General features: G+C 36.8%; 1 protein-coding gene across 1 annotated transcript in view; it reads left to right on the top strand.

The window, feature by feature from the left end:
* The window catches only part of SIM1 (single-minded family bHLH transcription factor 1), a 74,381-nt gene extending 52,317 nt beyond the window's left edge, over window positions 1-22,064 (top strand). The window contains exons 11-12 of the mRNA XM_012002616.1: window positions 18,578-18,980; window positions 21,334-22,064. Coding sequence (XP_011858006.1) covers window positions 18,578-18,980; window positions 21,334-22,064 — 1,134 coding nt within the window. The remainder of the gene's footprint in view (window positions 1-18,577; window positions 18,981-21,333) is intronic.
* Window positions 22,065-23,437: the final 1,373 nt, after the last annotated feature.

Here is a 23,437-nt window from a genome sequence, read left to right as displayed (position 1 = left end):
TCCTTCCTTCCTTCCTTCCTTCCTTCCTTCCTTCCTTCCTTCCTTCCTTCCTTCCTTTCTGACAGAGTCTCGCTCTGTCGCCCAGGCTGGAGTGCAGTGGCACTGTCTCGGCTCACTGTAACCTCCACCTCCAGGGTTCCGGCGATTCTCCTGCCTCAGCCTCTCTAGTAGCTGGAATTACAGGCACCCACCACTACGGCCGGCTAATTTTTGTATTTTTAGTAGAGACGGGTTTCCCCATGTTAGCCAGGCTGGTCTTGAACTCCTGACCTCAGGTGACTACCCACCTTGGCCTCTCAAAGTGCTGGAATAACAGGCGCAAGCCACCATACCCAGCCCAAGCTGTGATTTTCTATGCTTTCGCCCATTTGATCTTCTTCCCCTCATTGCCCGTGTCCTGGGAGGTCCCTCAGCCTGGATGATTGTAACAGCATCTTAGTTTTCTCCCTATTTTGGAGAATTTTCCTCCCCAGTCTGCCATGTCTCCCAGACCATGATCAGAGACCACTGCCCTAGCTGTTCCTCAAGGTCATTTATAATTGGGCCCTAAATAACCTTCCTCACATTCTCTCTTGTTGGTCCCCTACCTGAACTTTGTGATCTAGGCAGACCGGTCTACTCACTGTTTGATGAATGCCTTGTCTTTTTCTGCCCCCATGCTTGTGCCTATGCATTTATTTCTGCATGCATTGGCCCTATTTTTCAAAATTCTGCTTAAGGTCCAGATTGAGAACCACCTCTTTCATAAAATATTGCTGAGTTATATTTCTCCTTTGGACCCCTATTTAGAATAATCTGCCTTCTACTGCCTTCTAGATATGTCATATCTCCTCTCTTGGACTATAATCTCTTTGAAAGTAATGACACGTCTTTTTCATATCCACCTCCCTCCCCCTCCATTCCCCAGCATCCCCATATTTACTCACTAAATGGTAATAGAATTAATGAATAAATAAATAAATTTTAAAAGTATGGGGACACTTTGTTAATTGTCTGTGGAGATATTAAAAACCCCAAGAGGAAGGGAACATACTGCTACTAAGAAATTTATAACCTCTGTAAAGAGACAAAACAACCTAGGGATGGTCTGCAAATGCCACATCCTGTAATAAAAATCAAACACCTAAGTGCTGAGGAGGAATTAGATGTGGTGGAATCTAAGGGTTCTTTTGAGAGTAAAACTTTGAACAAGCACTCTCTGTCTCATACTCCAGGGACAGAGAACCATCCATTTCCAGTCCTGAGCTGGGCTTTCTAGTCTTCTTGTCCTCACTGTCATCTCCAGTACAAAATGGAAATATGTGACAGTTGATATTCACTTTGTGTGTGTGTTTTGATAATAAAATACTTGCATTGGCAGTTGAGTGACTGTGTAGGAAATGCCATTTGACCCTATATTCCATCTCAGTTACCCGTGTTTATGGGCTCAGCCCTAGTTCCAGGGCTCAGTTCTCATGATAACTAGTCTCTTTCTAGATTACATTCTTACTATTATTCTACTAGTTTATGTACACTTTTTGTTCTACATCTTTAATAGTGTTGTGCTTATGAAACATAGATTTTCTCCACAATAAAGGGAAAGTATCTCAAACTATTTTCTGTTTGTTTGGCTTGGTTTTTGATCTTATGGACACAAAAGGCCTTGTGAGGGTCATGTTCCTTCATAATGTTTCTCAACTGTTGTCCCCTCCTCACTGTCTTTGCCTGGTTCCAGGCTCTCTGGAACAGGACATCACATTTAGAGAACCTAATCTGCCTCTTTATTATTCTTTTGGTCTCTGATCATTCCTGCTGGGGTAAGATTCCTGAAATATGATTTTCATTATGCCTTACCTTGTCTGCTTAAATACCTACAGAGTCACCTCATTGGTTATAGTGTGACATCCAATCTTGACAGTCTGGCCCATTGCCTGCCTCACTCTACCCACTTCAGTCCACCTGCCAACCCCCGCCCCCTTGTCAGCACTCCACTCTAGCTAGAGTCTGTTAACTCTGTGTGAGGATAACTTGCCTCTCAAATCCTATCCACCCATCAAAGCACAGCTGCAGCTCCACCTCTCATCCCCACAGATTCCTGGATATAAGTCATAATTTATGTTCAACATGTCACTATTCCATAGTGTAGCATGGTTTGGATCTGGGGAATGGTTAGTTTCCAAAAAGAAATCAGGCAGTGGGTGGAGCAACTGTGCTAAATCAAATCGGAAGCCTCTGCTTCTGGCTTAATGGAAGTGAAACTGCAATTTGTGATTCTGCTCCCCAGCTGAAAAGAAGAGAAGAGCAGAATGGCTGAATCTACTATCAAAATGTATCTAGGGAAATTTATTTTAACAAAATCTATGGAATAAAGTATTATTAAAACTAAACAGTAAATTTAAAGAGAGCAATGCCTCATTTGACAGTTTATGGTGGCATTTGACCCTTCTAGAGTTAATGAAGTTGAATTTGAGTATCTTTAGCTAAGAAATATAGATTCCTTTAATTCTTCCTTCTTTCACAGATTTTTAGGAAACCGCCTTAGTGTATTACAGGGCATTGAATTGCTTTGTTTTTCTGTAAGGTCAAGGTTCTGATGCAGAATATACATTTTTCTCAAGCTCATGCAGAACGTTTTCCAGATAGTCATATGTTAGTCCACAAATCAAGTCTTAATAAATTCAAGAAGGTTGGCCTTATATCAAGTATAATATACACTGACTACAGTGGTATGAAACTAAAATAAGTAACAGGAGGAAAATTGAAAAAATTGCAATTTCATGGAAATTAACAAACTCCTGAACAACCAGTGGGTCAGAGAATAAATAAAAAAGGAAATAAAAAATATCTTGAGATGAATGAAAATGGGAACACAACATATAAAAATGTCTGGGTTGCAGCAAAAGCAGTTTTAATAGGAAAGTGTATAAACACTTACATTAAGAAAAAAACAAAGATCTCATATAACCCAACTTTACACCTAAAGGAACTATAAGGTAAAGAACAAACTAGACCCAAGTTTACCAGAAGGAAGGAATTAATAAAGATTGGAGCAGGAATAAATGAAATAGAGAATGGAAAACAATAGAAAAAATCAACAGAAGTAAAAGTTGGTTTTTTGAGAAGATCAACATAATTGACAAATCTTTAGCTAGACTAACCAAAAAAAATGACAGGGGACACAAATAAAAAAATTATAAATGGAAGAGGAAATATAATTGATACTACAGAAATATCAAGGATTATAAGAGACCCCTATGAACAATTAAATGCTAACAAATTGGATAACTTACTCTTCTGGATACATTTCCAGAACGTACAGCCTACCAAGACTGAATCATTAAGGCATAGAAAATCTGAACACATTAATAATGTGTAAGGAAATTAAATCAATCATCAAGTCCCTCCTAACAAAGAAAAGTCTAATATCAGATGACTTCACTGGTGAATTCTACCAAACACTTAAAGAATTAATGCCAATCTTTCTCAAATTCTTCCAAAAAATTGAAGAAGAAGGAACATTTCCAAACTCATTTTACAAAGCCAACAATGCCCTGATACTGAAGCCAAAAAGGACACCACAAGAAAAGAAAATAACATGTCAGTATCCCTGGTGAACACAGACACCCAAATTCTCAACAAATTACTAGCAAACAAAATTGAACAACATGTTGAAAGGATCATACACCATGATCAAGTGGGATTTATCCCTGGGATGCAAGGTTGGTTCCATCCACAAATCAATACATGTTATATACCACATTAAATGAATGAAAGATAAAAATCATGTGATCATCTCAATAGATGCAGAAAAAGCATTTGATAAAATTCAACATCCTTTCATGATAAAAATTCTCAACAAATTAGTATAGAATAAATATAACACAACATAATAAAGATTACATAGGGCAGGCCCACAGCTAACATTATACTCAATGGTGAAAAGCTGAAAGCTTTCCCTCTAAGACCAGAAACAAGAAAAGAGAGAAATAGAAAAAAAATTCTCAAATTCATATAGAACCAAAAAAGAACCCGAATATCCAAAGCACTATTGAGAAAGAAGAACAAAGATGAATGCATCACACTTCCAGACTTCAAACAATATTATTATACAAAGCTATAATAATCCATACAATAACAGTACCAGAATTAAAACAGACACATACCCCAGTGGAGCAGAATAGAGAGCCCAGAATTAAACCCACGTATATATGATCAACTAATATTTGACAAAGATGCCAAGAATGCAAAATGGGGAAAGGATAGTTTTTTCAATAAATTGTGCTGGGCAAACCAGATATCTACATACAAAAGAATGAAATTGAGCCCTTATCTTAGACAACTCACAAAAAGTAACTTGAATGGATTAAAAACTTAAATGTAAGGCCTGAAACTATAAAGTTTCTAGAAAAAAAAATAGGGAAAAAGGTCCTTGACATAGGTCTTGACAGTGATTTTTCAGATATGACACCAAAAGCATTGACAACAAAAGCAAAAACAAATCAATGGGAGTACATCAAACTAAAAACTTCTGCATAGCAAAAGAAATGATATAATGAAAATGCAGCCTTTGGAGTGAGAGAAAATATTTGCATATCATATATCTGGTAAAGAGTTAATATCACAAACATATAAGGAACTTGTATAACTCAATAGCAAAATAAACAAAAAAGAAAAGCAGAAAAAAGAAAGCAAAGAAGAAGGAAATATTTGATTAAAAATGAGCAAAGGACCTGAATAGACATTTTCCTGAAGAAGGCATACAAATCGTCAACACGTACATGAAAAGGTGCTAAACATCACTAATCGTCAGAGAAATGCAAATCAAAGCCTCAATGAGATATCACCTTGTACCTGTTAGAATGGCTATTATTAAAAAAGACAAGAGGTAAGTGTTGACAAAGATGTGTAGAAAAGGGAAAGCCAGGCACTGTTAGTAAATTGGTACAGCCATTATGGAAAATGGTATGAAAGGTCTTCAAAAAATTAAAAATAGAACTATGATACAATTCAGCAACCTCACTTCTTATATACCTGAAGGAAAAAATCAGTATATTGAGGAGATGTCTGCACTCCCATGTTCGTTGCAGCGTTATTCAAAATGAAGACATGGAAACAACCTAAATGTTCATTGATGAATGAGTGGATTAAAAAATATATCTATGTACAGTGAAATATTATTCAGCTACAAAAGAATGAAATTCTGCCATTTGCAGCAAAATAAATCAACCTGCTAAGTGAAATACGCCCGATAAAGAAAGGTGAATACTATATGATTTCACTTATGTATGGAATACTGTATGAATGGATTAAAAAGTATATATATATACAATGAAATATTATTCAGCCACAAAAGAAGGAAACTCTGCCATTTGCAACAAAATGGATAATCATGCTAAGTGAAATAAGCCACATAGAGAAAAATGAATACTTACATGTAGATTACACTTATATGTAGAATCTAAAAAATGTAGAATATTCTATATGTAGAATATACGTGATTTCACTTATATGTAGAATCTAAAAAAATCAAACTCATAGAAACAGAGAATGCTAGTTATCAGGGCTTGGAGGGTGGGGGAAATGGGGAGATGTTGATCAAAAGGGTATAAACTTTCAGGTATAAGATGGATGTGTTCTGGGGATCTCATGTAGAGCATGGTGACTATAGTTAATAATATTGTATTGTACACTTGAAAGTTGCTAAGAATAATGTTAAGTTTTCACACCACACACACACAAAAGGTAATGATGTGAGGTGACGAATGTGTTAACAAACTTGTTTGTGGTATTCATTTCACGATGTACAGTTACATTAAATTTATGGTGCTGTATACCATAAATGTACACAATTTTATTAGTCAATTATACTGCAGTAAGGCTTGAGGAAAGGCTCTGATATCTATTGTTTAATATAGTTTATATTATTTTAGTTTTCCTCATGTTTACTGTACTGGACTTAGAAGAAGAAAAGGTAGACTTATCCTTCCATTCACAGTTGCTCAACTTGGTGGAGGGCCGTTAAGCTTCAATTTCTTTTTACAAAATTACAAATCTGATAGACCTCCTCTTTCAGTGTGCAGAAAGTTGGTAATATGCCTGCCAATCTGTTGGCCTAGTTCTAGGACATTCCCAAGAACAGCTTGGGCAGTCCATGCTTTGTCCAAACACAGAACAAAGCAGTGGAAGACCAAACAAAGCTGCAACGAGGGGTTGGAGCAGGTGCCACCACCTGTACTCATCTAATTCAAACCCATTTAATCTGCCACTTATATGTGAAAATCAGAGAGTGAGTCAGAGCATCAGTGAAAGGATCAAAGTGATTGTGGCACATGCCTGAAACCCATCATGGAAGATGGGCTACTTTAAATTAAAATTAGTACTACTGGTTCTGGAAATCCAGGATTTTACCCAGTAGGCTAGAACTATTTCTATATTATCTATGCCAGTTGGAATATACTTAATCATTTACAGTCATGGATGCCATGACATAAAGGACTTAATTAAATACTTATTCTAATTTGTTGTTACCTGATTAAAATTTTCAGTGCAATGAAAATGCTTGTAAGTCTTTAAGACTTCACCTTTGATTTACAAAAGGGATAGATTGTAGATTTCATGGTTTGGGAACAACTCTCTCCATATGGAATCCTATAGGAGATTCCTTATAGAGTTACACTGAAGGAAACCCAGCCCTGGGTCCTGCGTGCTGATTCCCTTCCAGCTGCACATCACCCTGACAGCTAATGAGATGTCGACTATGGTTACTTTTCTGTGAGAAAAATGAGTTAACCAAATCCCAGGAACATTTTTGTAACTTTTTGGGGGGGTGGGGTGGATTAAGAGAAGGCCTATGACATTTCAAACCACATTTGAGGCATATTTTTAAAACTTCCCATGTTTCTACTTCATGAAATATATCAGAGAATTTACAGGTATAAAAGCTTTCTTGCCAGAATGTTTCTTTTGAGCTAAATATGACTAAAATGTGGATAAAAGGTAAAAAAGTCACAATAAATAATAGATTAAACTATAAATGAATCAAATTATAACATAATGGGAGAAAATCTTGTGAATAAATACTTTAAAATTGATTTTGGGAAGCTGATAATTCATACTATTCTTTAAAATGAAGGAAGAAATGGCCAAAATATTTAAAAAATATTTAAAACTTCTATTAACTGAATTTTGATTCAGTATTTACCATCTAATTATTTATAGTATAAATGGGTATATTTACTGCTCAGTTCCTCTAGCCAAATTATCTTCAACTCTGGAAAGTGACTCAAGATTGATATAATTTTTCTTTTAGAATATATTCTCCAACTTTTCTTGAAGTTTTTTTAAAGCTTAATTCTTTAGGAACTATATGTAATTGAATTAAATTTCACAAACATATCTCAGGAGGGTTCTTTTCCAATGCTAAAGATTTGTGAGACTTGTCTAGAAATCAAATTATACTTAGTTTTTATTAATATATATTAGATTAGATTTATTCTTGCTGTTTATTAATAAGGTAATAAATTAGAAATGAAATGACAGCAAACATTTCTATTATTTGTAGGAGTGCAGGAATGTGGAAAATAATTTCTACTTGATATTCTCTTTGCAGTTTTATTTAGTTGTGTTTTCTAGGTACTAACATTTTTCCAGTTAGAAATAAACTTTATTATTTGACTGCTGTTCAGTTACATTATCACAGGCACATGGTTTCCATCAACCTCTCAGATTAGCAAAATAAGTTGCAGTATTGTCATTTAAAAATACATTTGATTCTGATATTAGTTTTTCTCTTACTCCTGTGTTTATCCTTGAGAAAACTCCTGGCAATTTCCAATGTGTGTAAGTCAAAGCCATTCTTTATAGTAAACAGGACTCCTGTTTGAGGGAAGCATCCCGAGAAGTTGGGTTATTTTAATGGACATGCTGTATTACTTTAATCTAACCCTTTCATCATCTGTTCTTCCCATAACAGTGAATGAAAAAAAAGAACATATTTTATGTTTCAGGGTTACATTAGTAAAAGAAAAAAAGATAAAAGTGATTTAAAAGCATGCATATGTTCTTAGTACAATGCAGTCTGCATCTGTGATTTTTTTTTTTTTTTCTCATGGTTCAGACACAAATCAAGAGGCAAGCTGCTCATGCCTGATAGAGTGAAAGTTTTTCATGAAAAACAGGACTTTACCAGAAGAGGGTCTCTTTATATATTTTACAGCTATAAATGATAAAAACCTCAATGAGCTGCCAGAATAAAAATAGATAACTGTGACATCTATTGTTAGAACATCTGGCATTTTTCCTGGGCTGGGTGGTTGCTGCCACATCCAGATGAATGCAGAGCACCTGTCTGGAACATGCTGTTGAAGCAGGAATGAATCTTATGACCGTAATTAAAAGAAGAATATCTATGGGTGTACTTGTGGTAGAAGGCTGTTTGAGTGATTAGAGGACATACGTAAGGGTGTGTGGGGATTAAGGGATGTAGAGGATGGAGAAAGTCCCCTTTGTAAAAAGATGCTTGGGAACCTGAAATCTATTACTGCATAGAGGGTAGGACACTGTTGTCTTTATTATCTAATTACAGTATATCAAAGCATGGGACAGTGAAAAGAGTAAGGGTTCTGGAATTACATGTCCCCTCTTAAACTTCGTAATTCTGCAACTTTGGGCAAAAAAATTTTTTTGAACCTTATTTGTTATGTCTGTAAAGGGATTAATAATATTGTAAAGATGTTGTTAGCATTTAATAAAACAATGTCTATGGAATCTGCATAGTGACTAAAGCATAGCAAGTGTTTTATAATGGTAACTATTGCTGTGATGGGTATCAGTTAGCATAAGAAGATAATATAGTAAGTTGCTACTTAGTAAGTCACAGTTCTTTTCCTTTTTCCTAAATAACCTATTTACTAAAGGAAACAGTAATGTTTTCCTTCTTTGAACTCCTAAACTATTTTGTTTTCCTCTCTGTTCAGGTCTTTGCCTTTTCTAAATTGTATTAAAGTTATGTGCTGTTCATTGTTTATATCCCTCTTAATGTGAACACCTTGAAGGTGGGGCTGTATTTCTCCTATCACCTGGCATGCTGCCTTGCAAATAGCAGTCACTCAATAAATATTAGAATGAATGTTAGAATGAATTTTTGTAAATAGATCCCATTGGGTGCATATTAAGCCCCGAGGGATGGCTCAGGCCTTTAACCTGATGAACTATCAGTCTCTTCTAGAAGGAAGGATTCTGTTATAAGCTGAATTCCAGAGGAGAGCTGGGGGACTGTGGATGTCATCTGAAATCCAGTTTTGGCAGTCATTTGAGCTCTTTGCTTGCCAGCCTCAGTCCACCTTTGGTGGATGGCATTTGGTTGCATGTTTCATGAGAACAAGAGCATCCATCATCTGACTCATATTTTAATTTGCAAAATGAATGCTTGTTTTGAAAATTAAAACTTAAATATGAAATTGAGGTAAATTAAGGTGCATAGTATTCAGAATGACAAAAAATTTTCTAAGAAGAAAGAGGTTTCAGCAAAATTAAAGCTAGATTTTCACTGAACTTTCTTACTTGATTGGCATAATCTAATGAAAATAAAGGAATCATTCAGTTTCTCAGCTTCAAATATAGGAGAAAACATTGTTATCTTTTCAAAGAAAGAAGAGCAAATACTCTCTAACTCATAAAGCATGACTGTTTTACTTAAAAATAGTGTCAATACCAAGAAAGGCTAGGAGAACCATCCACAGGCTTGCATTAAACCTAACTGACCACGATTCTCCCTCCTCTCCACTCTTAAGACACGTCTTTAGGCTCTTAATCAAAGTGTAAATGATAAAAACTGTTGGTACCAAACTACTTTCCAGCTTTGAAAACTGCAGTATTTGGAAGAAAAGGCCCCAGTATTTAGATGACTGGCTAGTGGCCTGATTTCTTTCTGCAGTTGGGAATATTGATTTTTTTTAACCCTTTAACATATATATCTTATCTTTTACCTGCCTATAAGATGGTACTGAAAACATGGTTTTTCTAGACAATATAGTCTATGGCAGAAAATAATTTTTACAAGATGGTAACCACTTCTGTTTACCTAAGTGAAAGTGATTAATCAATGACCTTTACTTGACACATGCATATCTGTACCATTTGTATTTTTTAGTGCTGTTATATGTATTATTTATTTGATTCTTACTGCAATCCTATAAGGTAGTGTGTTCCTGTTCTACAAATGGGAAAACCAAGGCCCAAGAAAAGTGATCCTTTGCACAAGTCATATCAAATGGCAGTAGATCAGGATGCGCCCATGTCTGAATCCAAGGTTTATTTGTACTGAAATTCCTGGTTGATAACTTTATATTTTCATATGCAAAATATTAATAGTCAGAAATAAAAACAAAGGTATTTAAACAATTAAATTATAGCTTTATTAAAACAAGTTTCCATTTCTTCAGAAAAATGTTGTTTAAGAAAAGGCTTTGTCCGAAATGATTCTATAAAAATAAGATATAAGTTTACTATATGGGATTTTTCTGATGTTCAAATATTTATTTTAAAATGATTACATACTTTAAGAAAAGTTGCAAGAATAGTATAATTGTACACTAGGTTCACCAGTGCTTAGCATTTTGCCACATTTGCCTTATCATTTCTTTTCTCTTTCCCTTCCCTCTGCCCTCATTATTATTTATTTTTTTGAACCATTTTAGAGTAGGTTACATATATCATGCCTCTACCTAAACCTTAATACATCGACGTGTATTTCCTAAGGACAAGAATAGTCTCTTATATAACCACAGCTCAATTATCAATATCAGAGTATTTAACATTCACAAGATGATTTTTATCTAATCTTACAGGTGTAAGATGTAAGATTTCTCCAGTAATGTCCCCAATAGCATTTGTTATTTCCTCTCTAGTACAAGACTCAGTCCCGGAATCTATATTCCATTTAATTTTCATGCCCCTTTCATCTCCTTTAATCTGAATAGTTCTTTAGCCTGGACTTTTCTTTCATGTTATTGGCATTTTTGAAGAACACAGCCCAGTTGTTTTACAGAATGTTCTTCAGTTTGAGTTTGTGTGCTGCCTCTTCATGGTTAGATTCTGGTTATACATTATCCACTGGAATACTTCATCAGTGAGGTTGTGTCTTCAGAGTGTCTGTCACATCCAGAGGCACATAATGTCCATCTGCTCTGACTTGGTTGGTGATGTTAATTTTGATCACCTGGTGAAAGTATCATTTGGTTTCTTTACTGTATAACTTTTTTTTTGCCTTCTAATTAAAAAGCAATCTGTGGGGAAACCCTTTAAGACCATAAAAATAGCCTATTTCTCAACAGTTCTTCTCCGAGATTTATCATTCATGATCATCTGTGCCCAAATAAATCTTTACCGAGGTGATTGCAAAATGTTTATTTTCTAACTCAACTACTCCCTCCATATTTATCAATTGGCACTCTCCTGTAAGGAAGATTCATTTATGTTTCCCTATTTATTAGCTAGTTTGTTTATCAGTTTGGACCCATGGGTTTATTTAGTGGGTTACAATTTATTCATTACTGTCATTTACTTTTGCTTAAGTTTTTCTGTATTTGGCCAGAGGGATTTCCTTCCAGCTGGCTCCTGTGTCGTTTTGATATGTCCCTATCATTCCTATGTAAAGCTATTCAAAACTGTGGATCTCATAGGTCTGGATATGTAGCTTTTACCTACAGAATTCTGTATTTAATTTACATAATTTGTGGTTGCCTATTTTCCCCAAAGGTTATTTAAAAGTTTTTTTTTTTTTTGGGGGGGGTTTTAGGGTTTTTTTTTTTAATTTTGTTTTTAATTTCCATTTTTATGCATTGTGATCAGAGGGTGTTGTTTATATTTTTATTCCATGAAATTTGCTGAAGTTTTCTTTGTGACCTAATATTTGCTCCATTTTGATGATTGGGCATCTACATCAAGAAGGTTTCTTCTTTATTATCAGTATTTGAAGTGATATATAGCCATACAATTTAACTGATTGGTTTTCGTTTTTTTTAAGCCTTCTGTAGTCTTTATTATTTTTAAAATTCACTTTACTCTGTTACTGAGAGTGGTATGTTAGTCTTTTATTTGTCAGTGTTTCTATATCTCCTTTGTATCTCCTATAGCTTTTGCTTCATATAGATGGCATTGCAATGTTATTTGATGCATAAATATTCATAACATTTCTACCTTCATTGTGAATTCTGGCTTTTAGCAACATAAAATGTCTTTTGTTATGTTTGTTTTATTTACTGCTTTTTTTTAAGGCTAAATTCTACTTTGCTTGGTTTTACAATGCAAACTCTTGGTTTCTTATTGTCTACATTTGCTTTGTTTATGTTTGCCTTTTCCTTTATTTTTAGCCTTTTGAAACTGTGTTTCAGGTATGTCACATGATCAGTATAGAATTGGGTTTGTTCTATAAATTATCAGAAAATTCTTTTTTAAAATTGGTGATTTAAGCCAATTCACATTTATTGATGGGCTTGATATGTTCGATTCAATGCTGTCATATTATTTAATATTTACTGTATGCATTATGCTATATTTAATGTGTTTTCTTGATTTGTCTATTTTTCTGTTTTTAATCAAATTGTAATTTTGATATATTTCTAAATTAAAATGCAGGTATCACAGAAAGTGCCCATTTACTCATTATCTGGTTTCCCCAGTGGTAACATCTTGCAAAGCTGTAGTACAGTATCACAACCAGGATATTGCACTGTTACTATCATCATATAGAACAATTTCACTACCACAAGGATTCCTCATGTTGCCTTTTTACGACCACATCTACCTCTCTCCTGCTCCTGCTTTTGTCATTAGCCTCAGCAAGCACTAATCTGTTCTTCATATCTGTAATTTTGTCATTACAAGAATGTTGTAGAAATGGAATCATACAGCCTTTTGGAATTGACTTTTTTCACTCAGCATAATTCACTGGAGATTCATCCACATTGGTGCATGTATCAATAGTTCATTTTTTTAATTGTTGTTTTTGGTTATTAAAAATAAAGCTATGACAACTCAATAACAACAAAAGCAACTCAATTAAAAAATGGGAGAAGGACTTGAATAGACATTTCTCCAGAGATTTACAAATGACCAATATGGATGCAGAATGATGCTCAACATTGCTAATCATTAGAGAAATGCAAATCAAAACTGCAATGAGACACTATCTCACACACATTAGGATGGCTACCACTACTACTGCTACTACACACACACACACACAATAACAAGTGTTGGTGAGGATGTAGATAAATTGGAACCCTTTGTACTATTGATAGGAATGTAAAATGATGCAGCTTCTATGAAAAACAGCATGGCAGGTCCTCAAAGAATTCAAAATAGAATTGTCATATGATGCAGCAATCCCATTTCTGGTTATATACCCTAAAGGATTAAAAACAGAGTCTCAAAGACGTATTTGTACATCCATGTTCCTAGTAGCTTCATAGCCAAAAGGTAGAAGCAACCCAAATGTCATCAATGGGTGAATGGATAAGCAAATTGTGGTATATACAATAGAACACTCTCCAGTTTTAAAAAGGATGGAAATTTTAACACCTGTTTCAACATGGAAGAACCTTGAGAACATAATGCTAAGTGAAATAAACCAGTCACAAAGAGACAAATACTCTACAAATTTCCTTATGTGAGGTACCTAGAATAGTCAAAGTAATAGACACAGAAATTAGAATGGTGTTGTTAGGAACCGAAGGGAAGAGGGAATGGGGAGTTATTGTTTAATGGGTACAGAGTTCAGTTTTGTAAAATGAAGAGTTCTGGAAATGAATGGTGGTGATGGTTGCATGGCACCATGCATGTACTTAATGACACTGAACTGTATACTTAAAAATGGATGATGGTAAATTTTATGTTATGTGTATTTTGCCACATTGAAAAAGAAAGGAAACAATTAAAGTGGACTTGGAAGTGCAGAGAGGTAGTTGCTATAAGTATTTGTGTGCAAGTTTTATATGAATATAGTTTTTATTCCTCTGGGATAAATGTCCAGGATTACATGTGGCAATTGCACATTTAGTTTTTAAGAAGCTGCCAAACTGTTTTCTAGAGTAAGTACACCATTTTATATTCCCATCAGCATTGTATGAGTGATCCAGTTTTCCTACATCTTTGCCAGCAATTGGTGTTGTCATTTTTTATTTTAGCCAACCTGATAGGTGTATTGTGATATTTCATTGTGGTTTTAATTTGCATCTTCCTAGTCACTAATGATGTTGAACATCTTTTCATATGATTATTTGCCATCTGTATATCCTACCCAGTGAAGTGCCACTTCATATCTTTCACTGTTTTTTGTTGTTCTTGTTGAGTCTTGGGAGTTAGGTATATATTCCAGAGGCTAGTCCTTTGTTAGATATGTAGTCGGTAAATGCTTTATCCCTTCCTATAGCTTGTCTTTTCATCCTCTTAATGGGGTCTTTTTTATTTTTTTTTTGAGACGGAGTCTCGCTCTGTCACCCAGGCTGGAGTACAGTGGCCGGATCTCAGCTCACTGCAAGCTCTGCCTCCCGGGTTTACGCCATTCTCCTGCCTCAGCCTCCCGAGTAGCTGGGACTACAGGCGCCCGCCACCTCGCCCGGCTAGTTTTTTGTATTTTTAGTAGAGATGGGGTTTCACCGTGTTAGCCAGGATGGTCTCGATCTCCTGACCTCGTGATCCACCCGTCTCAGCCTCCCAAAGTGCTGGGATTACAGGCTTGAGCCACCGCGCCCGGCCGATGGGGTCTTTTTTGGAGCAAAAATTTTTAATTTTGATCTAGTTTAATTTATCTTTTTTTCTTTTATGGATTGTGTTTTCGCTTTCAAGTCTAAAAACTCCTTACCTAGTCCTAGACCTTGAAGATTTTCTTTTATGTTATTTTCTAAAAGTTTTATAATTTTATGTTTTACATTTAAGTCTGTGAACCTTTTAAGTTATTTTTTTATATAAGCTGTGACACTTAGGTTGAGATTTATTTGATTTTTGCCTATGAATATCCAATTACTCTAGCACCATTTGCTGAGAAGTTTATGTTTCCTTCACTGAATTGTCAAAAATCAGTAGAGCATATTTGAAGTTTGTCACATTTTCTGCCTCCAAGTAATGCTGATAGTATGGGTAATGTGTGACTTAATTTGTGCTTCTTAATGACTTTATAGGTTTTGAGGGCAGAATGTGTGGACAGATCCAGATTACAGTGGTTGCCATTATCCTTCAAACTCAGAAGCCTCTAGAATGCAATAATTTATTGATCAAGAGGCAGTATGTAATTCCTAATGAAATTGTGTCATAACGGGATACTTGGAGGAAAAATAGGCATTATAGTAAAATTATAATTTACACAATAACTTCCTTTTTATAATTATGACAATAAAAATTTGTAGACTTGGATTATTGTTCTCAATAATTATTTTCTTCCAATAACTGAGATGTAGGGACAAGCACAGGACTCAAACATTTCAACACTAAAAAGGATACCAAATAGTTATTATATTGTAAAGAGTAGTAGAGCTGAAAGACAAGTTAGATAAAGTCTAATCTAACCCACTACTGCATTTTTATGCAATATTCATTCATTGCACCGCACACACTACATATATTGGCCGGCTGCCTTCCTCTCTTTCTGCCTTCTCTCTTTTCTCAAATATATAATGAATACCTGAAACATTTTGGATCAAGTAATGCGGCTGTAGTGTCCTCAACAGAGTTTACACCAAGTGCAGTTCATTTTAAAGGGATGAATGTGGCTCAGAGTTTTGATGGTGCCCACTAGTGTAAATTTATAGGTCTTGAAAAAAAAGGTTTACTGTGAGGTTTTTCCTCTGTATCTCCTAAGCAGTGTGAGGTCTTGGACTAACTGAACCACCCAACTTCCGCCTGCTTGAATATCTCAGGGCAATGCATTTGGTGGTGTTGTGGTTTCCTGCCTATTGACAAGAGGCTTATCCTTCAAATTCTTCTTTGGGTACTCTTGAAATGTATACCTCCTGTATGCCCAGGTTGTCTCTTGTTGAATTTTCATTTGATTGAAGGACAGAATGTTCTTCTCTGTTGTGCCAATAGCACTTTCCCATACACACTCAGGGAAAGCTTTTCCCCCTCTTAACAGGGCTCAGAAGTCTTGACTGGAGTTCCTCAGAAATAGACCTAGTTTATACTTTTATGAAAACAAGCAGAATCTGGGCAACTCCTAGCTTGGAATAACACTGATGGTCTGAGTTTCTCTGAGGCAAGCACATGGATGGTACTCTCAAGGAACACATGTACATGTATAGCACTTGGATCCCCACTCAGTAAGGTGAGGAAGCGCCAGTCTTGCTTTGGTGAAAGTGAAGGTGGTATCTTGTGAAAAGAGAGTCTGGGTTCACTGGGAGAAGAGGATGATGGCATGTGGAAGGCATGATATAGGATCTGAGTCCCAGGATGCCTTGATGTCTTCTATCCTACAACCCTGCAGGGAGAGAAGGTGGATTTTTAAATTTTTTTTCTTGATGGAATATGGTGATAGCCCATATGTGCATGTGGAAAATAATTAAAGTAATAATTAGAAATGGCAAAGGAAAAATTTCGACCTGGAATTTGCACAGGACTCTGTTCTGAGCATGCTATATTGGCATACTTTGGAGGTTCCCCAGAGGAACCTGTGTAGTTCATCTCTCTGTCCCCAAGAGCCCTTGACTGAGATGCCTCTTTGTACTGAAATGGGAAGAGCCAGGATTCTTATTCCCACAGGGTGGGCCTACTGGTAAGGGGAAAGTTTGTTTTGTCCTGTGAAGTTCTCATCATGGGTGACAAGGGAACAGCAGTGGAGACTAGGAATTTTTCTTCTTCCCTCCACAACACCACACATGCCCACCCCTGTTTATTCTGGGGTAAGAAATAAAAGTCTAAAATGGACTTGTATTTTGGTTCCTGGGACTGTGAAACAGTTTCTCCTCCTTCCTTGCAAATCTCCCTAACATTGGATCATTTTTTCTCTCCTTTCTTCCTTAAGAGTGTTTTATCTGAAATGTAAAATCATGGTTTTAAGTGCAGGCTTTGAGACCAGATAGACTGTGTGGTGGCTGTAGCATCTTATTAAAACTTGTAGTAATGTCCTTTCTTCCTCTATTAAATGGAGCTATATTATGTTCAGGTGGTTGTGAGGATTAAATGATGAAATGTATATGGAATGATTAGCATATTGCCAGACACATAGTAAACTCTCAATAAATGGCATCCATCATTATCATAGTAGGTAATCTCTTTACAGTACCTAGAATTGTTTGGCATTAGGCAACCCAAAACTGGTAAAAATTATTATTATATTACTGATTTTAGTGGCTCACGAGGGCCTTCAAACTGAGCAAACTTCTGAGGGAGATCTACCAAGCATTTTATATTTTCTTTCAAAACCTGACCAAATAGTCTGGGAGTAGATAAGCCATTTAATTCCAACAAAGCACAACAATGCCTGTGGCTTGTTATTTTCTGGTGACCCTATGCATATTTCAAGTTGTATCTTCTAAACAAGAGGCAAATGCTAGTGAATAGGCCTAGCTCTTATGTGGGACAAGACTTCTTAAGAGTTACATTGCAATTGAATTATGTAAGCACTTATTAACTATTCTGCCATCTATCCAGCAGGGCCTTCAGAGAGTTAACAGTCAAGTATGAAGATTAAGTTTCAGGACATTGGTGCCTTAAACCTTAGGTTTTTGTTTGTTTGTTTTAATTAAGAAAAAATGTAGGCTGGGTGTTGTGGCTCATATCTGTAATCTCAGCCCTTTGAGAGGCTGAGGTGGGAGAATTGCTTGAGCTCCAGAGTTCAAGACCACTTTGGACAACAAAGTGAGACCCTGTCTCTACCAAAAATTTAAAAATTAGCTGTGCATGTTTGCACACCTGTGATCCCACCTACTCAGGAGACTGTGTTGGGAGGGTTGCTTGAGCCGAGAAGATGGAGGCTGCAGTGAGCCGTGATCACGCCACTGCACTCCAGTCTGGGGGACAGAGCCAGACCCTGTCAAAAAAAAAAAAAAAAAAAAAACGTAGAAAGCAAATAGAAATAAAATATGGAACTTACTTGGAATCTCTCTCTGGCAATACTGTCAGGGTACATGAAGAACCTGGGTTTGAATAATCTTCATTCTGTCACCTGCAAACACTGTGGCTTTGGGCAAATCACTTTCTCTCTCTGAGCCTTAGCTTCTCTATCTATAAACTGAGGATACTAATAGTGCCATTAAGGGTTTCCTATAGGAGCTACGTGGATAGTTCATATGAGGCACTTCATTCAGGGCCTAGTACTTCAGTCGATGGTTTTCATTATTATTTTTATCTCCTGTTTTCAGCAGCCAAAAGGATTTTCTTTGGAAGCATCATAATGAATTAAGTAATTCCAAGTTAGGTGTGCACACCTAACTAGTTGTGCACCAAGCCGTGATGCCAAAGCAACGGTTATTTTGACGACCTCAGGACAATTAGACCTTAAGGGTGCTTGCAGAGTAAATAAAAGCTGTTTTTTGTTTGTCTGTTTGTTTTCGCTTACTGATTGATCGATTTTTGAAATGAACTTTTCTCCCCTACTCGGTTTCAGTATTCGGGATTTCACACGGAAAGATCGGAATCTGATCATGACAGCCAGTGGGGCGGAAGTCCCTTGACCGACACGGCCTCTCCGCAGCTTCTGGACCCCGCCGACAGGCCTGGCTCCCAGCACGATGCATCGTGCGCCTACAGACAGTTCTCGGACCGCAGCTCTCTTTGCTATGGCTTTGCGCTTGACCATTCCAGGCTGGTAGAAGAGAGGCATTTCCATACCCAGGCCTGTGAAGGAGGCCGGTGTGAGGCAGGCAGGTACTTCCTGGGAACGCCGCAGGCCGGGAGGGAGCCCTGGTGGGGCTCTCGCGCAGCCTTGCCCCTGACCAAGGCCTCCCCAGAAAGCAGAGAAGCCTATGAAAACAGCATGCCTCACATCGCTTCAGTCCACAGGATCCATGGTAAGAGCAGGCGAAAGGGTTCCCGAACTCCAAGCTTTAGGCCCTGGGCAGGTTCATCATATTGTGACACTAGAGTGAATGACCAAATAGTTCTCTTCTTTGATTTACAAATCAGAACCCATGGGATTTTTTAAAAAAGTTCACTCTGTTACGAATTTTGCTAGTATTTGCCAAATACATTTAGTTTTGACAAGTGAATAAAAAGATTCCTATTTTAAACATCAGAAAGTATTGAAATTATGTAGTTTATTATTGAATATGTCTATTGAATTCGTAGTGTGTACGCATTTACATTCCTCGTGCATTATTTTCTTTTGTATCTGCATGCTTCAAATGTGGACTTGAACAGTCTGTAGGTTCATTTGGTCATAGCAGTGTTTCTGAATGAGGGCACTATTGATATGTTGGAGACGGCCAGTCTTTGTTTTATGGACAGTCACACATATCACAAATGTTTAACCTTTCTGGGCACTAAATGCCAGTAACTTCCCATTCTTTCCCCATCATTATGACAACCCACAATGATGATCCCGTGAGTAAAGGATGAAGCAATATGTAGAATGCACTGGAATTTTCACCTTGGGATAATTATACAGCTTTATAAACACATTGAAATGGGCACCATAGCTAAAGCCTTGATTGTTGCTAATGCTTCCCTTTGTTCATTTCAAAGTAAACTGGTTAAGGAGAGTTCATTCCGTCCATTCCAAGTTTGGGTCCAGACCGGTCTTTGGAATCCTTCCTATTTCATTAAAAGCCAGTGACATTAGGATTGATCTGAAGGCCCCAATACTACTACTTTTGTCTTTAGAATGAGAAATGTGCTAGGCAATATTCTTTCCATTAATAAACCTTCCTGTCAAGTACCACTCAGAAGCTGAGTAATTTTAATCTGTTTCTATTTTTGCTTTCTATTTTTCTGATTTTAGTTTGAGTATCCCTAGTTTGGTCGACTGGTAATGGAAACCCAGAGCAAAGGGCAATTACTCGCCAAAGAATAGAGTTAAGTGAAAATCCTGGCTTAACCTACAGGGTCTGGAGGAAAATATTAGAAATAAAACAAGAAGAAAAGAGAAAAGGAAAGCAATGAGTAGTGTGATCCAGGCTTTCTCTGCTGATTAAGCAATTTACAGCTTTCATATATTCCTACTTGTTTCTCTTCTCTCTTTTTATATTGACTTCAGACTGTTTTGAGAATAATTTGGTTTATGGAATATACTTTGGATGCACTACTCCTCCATATTTTATTTCTTTCCTTATTGTTAAAAAAATTTTTTTTCTTGAGACAGAGTTTCGCTCTTGTCGCCCAGGCTGGAGTGCAGTGGCACGATCTCGGCTCACTGCAACCTCTGCCTCCTGGGTTCAAGCAATTCTCCTGTCTCAACCTTTCTAGTAGCTGGGATTACAGGTGCCTGCCACCATGGCTGGCTAATTTTTGTATTTTTTAGTAGAGATGGGGGAGATGGGGTTTCACCATGTTGGCCAGGCTGGTACTGAATTCCTGACCTCAGGTAATCCACACATCTGGGCCTCCCAAAGTGTTGGGATTACAGATGTGAGCCACCATGCCTGGCCTTATTCTTTACCTTACTTCAAAAACAATCTAAGGTACCTGAGTTACTATATGATTACCTGTGAAGCTGAGATGTTTACCACCAAATTTGATAAGATGATATTTATATTTTATTTGGGCAAGATTGTATCTATACCTATAATCTTCATTTATATCCATCCATGCTTACATATATATCTATGTGAATAGATGTATATTTTTAACCTTCAAATACTCTAAAAATGAATATTAGAGCTTTATTGTAACTGTACTTAAGATATATTAGGGCTTTATTTTAACTCTACTTAAGATATATTTAGCAATATTAACATTTTAGGTTATTTGGAAGTGAGAGAATAGTTCAGCCTATATAATTATTTCCCTCAAATCCAATTGAAAACATTTTCCAAGCATCAATTTAATGTGACAGTGCTCTAGTGAATAACGTAAACCAAATTCTATGCATCCTTCTCTTATTTCCAGTCAGACAAGTCTAATAACATATATCCATAGAGAAGTATAAACACACTTTACCATTTTGCTAATTGTAATTCACAACGAACAAGGTTTATCTTCTAAGAAACTTGTTATAAACTTGGTCTGCATTTAAAATTCACTGATTTTATATGAATCCAGTACAGAGAGTTGACACTGTATCATGTGAGCCTGTGCCTGTTTCAAATATTGGTGCACATATTAAAAATGAAAGATATAAAGTTTATTTCAATAGGAAAATGAAATATATTTGTTTTTGAGGGTGAATTCTGAGATCACTTACTTTGGACTTTTTCTAATTTCTAGGGCGAGGTCATTGGGATGAAGATAGTGTGGTCAGTTCTCCAGATCCTGGGTCGGCCAGTGAATCAGGTGATCGATATCGTACTGAGCAGTATCAAAGTAGCCCACATGAACCCAGCAAAATTGAAACTCTTATAAGAGCCACCCAGCAAATGATTAAAGAAGAAGAGAACAGATTACAGCTAAGGAAAGCCCCCTCAGACCAACTGGCTTCCATTAATGGGGCAGGGAAAAAACACTCCCTCTGTTTTGCAAACTACCAACAGCCCCCAACAACAGGTGAAGTCTGCCACAGCTCTGCTCTTGCCAACACTTCACCCTGTGACCACATCCAGCAGAGAGAGGGAAAAATGTTGAGCCCCCATGAAAATGACTATGACAACAGTCCCACCACACTATCACGGATAAGTAGTCCCAATTCGGATCGCATTTCAAAATCCAGTTTGATCCTAGCTAAAGACTATCTGCATTCGGATATATCTCCTCATCAAACAGCAGGAGACCACCCTACTGTCTCTCCAAACTGCTTTGGCTCTCACCGGCAGTATTTTGATAAGCATGCTTACACATTAACTGGATATGCCCTGGAGCACTTATATGACAGCGAAACCATTAGAAACTATTCCTTGGGCTGTAATGGCTCACACTTTGATGTAACTTCCCATCTAAGGATGCAACCAGACCCAGCACAAGGACACAAGGGAACATCTGTTATAATAACCAATGGAAGCTGATGTTTTGCTGAAATATTTTGTTCTTTAAGGATCTCTGAAACGTATTTATAGTTTAATACCCCATTACCAGCATTTACTATGCCACAGATTGTTAGAGAGGGTAACTTAAGTTACTGGGTATTTGATACGTGTTCCTATAAAATCAAAGAAAACATAGCACTAGCATTCAGGGTTATACACAGAAAATGAAGCTAAATTGAATACACAAATTTCCCCTCTAATTATATGGGAACCAGAAGAGATAAATTTTGAATAGAAAAATATTCATGTAGATCAAGTGTACATATATACCACGTGAGAGGACTGATGAATGACAACATTGCATTGTGACTATCCAGTGATCCTCATACACACAAACTATTACTTACAAACTGCGGTATACATTTTACATATGGAAATATAGGCTATGTAATGTAAATACATAAAAAATGGGTAATTTTCTTGGACTCTATCACACTAAACTTCTTTTTTTTTTTTTCTTTTGAGAGGGAGTCTTGCTCTGTTGCCCAGGCTGGAGCACAGTGGCCGGATCTCAGCTCACTGCGAGCTCCGCCTCCCGGGTTTACGCCATTCTCCTGCCTCAGCCTCCCGAGTAGCTGGGACTACAGGCGCCCGCCACCTCGCCCAGCTAGTTTTTTGTATTTTTTAGTAGAGACGGGGTTTCACCGTGTTAGCCAGGATGGTCTTGATCTCCTGACCTCGTGAGCCGCCCGTCTCGGCCTCCCAAAGTGCTGGGATTACAGGCTTGAGCCACCGCGCCCGGCCTAAACTTCTTAAAGAAATTTCCATTCCCAAAATAACTGAGAAAGAGAGAGATATATCTTATAAACTGACTTCTTTGTGGTTTCAAATCAGCCAGCTCATTTGGTTCAGGCATAAATTAGAGAAATGGTTGTGGATATGGTGCAAAAATGAGTTTTCAACTGGTATCCATTATAAACAATCAGGAAGAGGTAATTTTTCACCTTGCTTTTCAGTTAGACAAGGACAAGGATTGCACTCACATGGCGCTAAGGGTTTTTCTAAGTAAAAACACTGAGATGTTGGGACGCACATCAAAAACCTGGTGTGCTCAATTGGAAGAAGTTCTATGAATATGGAAAGGCCAGAGGCAGAGTGAAATAAAATGATATCTCAAAAGACACAATTTAAAGGCTCAGCATAAGTAAATGACATATTTGGGGTTTGCTTGGAAAATCAACTAAATAAAAAAATTCAAACCAATTCGCCCAGAAAAAAGACTGATACATTCAAAAATAAAAGGAAAACCAGTGAATTGCTACATGACAGCAGTGTAAGTGTTTGAAAACGTTTCAAAGCACATATGTGCCAGTGTAACAACATGTGGAAAGCCTCAGGCGAGGGTCTAAGAT

The sequence above is a fragment of the Mandrillus leucophaeus genome, unplaced genomic scaffold (assembly GCF_000951045.1).
Source record: "Mandrillus leucophaeus isolate KB7577 unplaced genomic scaffold, Mleu.le_1.0 Scaffold690, whole genome shotgun sequence".
Classification (NCBI taxonomy): Eukaryota; Metazoa; Chordata; class Mammalia; order Primates; family Cercopithecidae; genus Mandrillus; species Mandrillus leucophaeus.
Note: the sequence above shows the minus strand (reverse complement) of the source record. Positions and strands in the feature narration are given on the sequence as shown.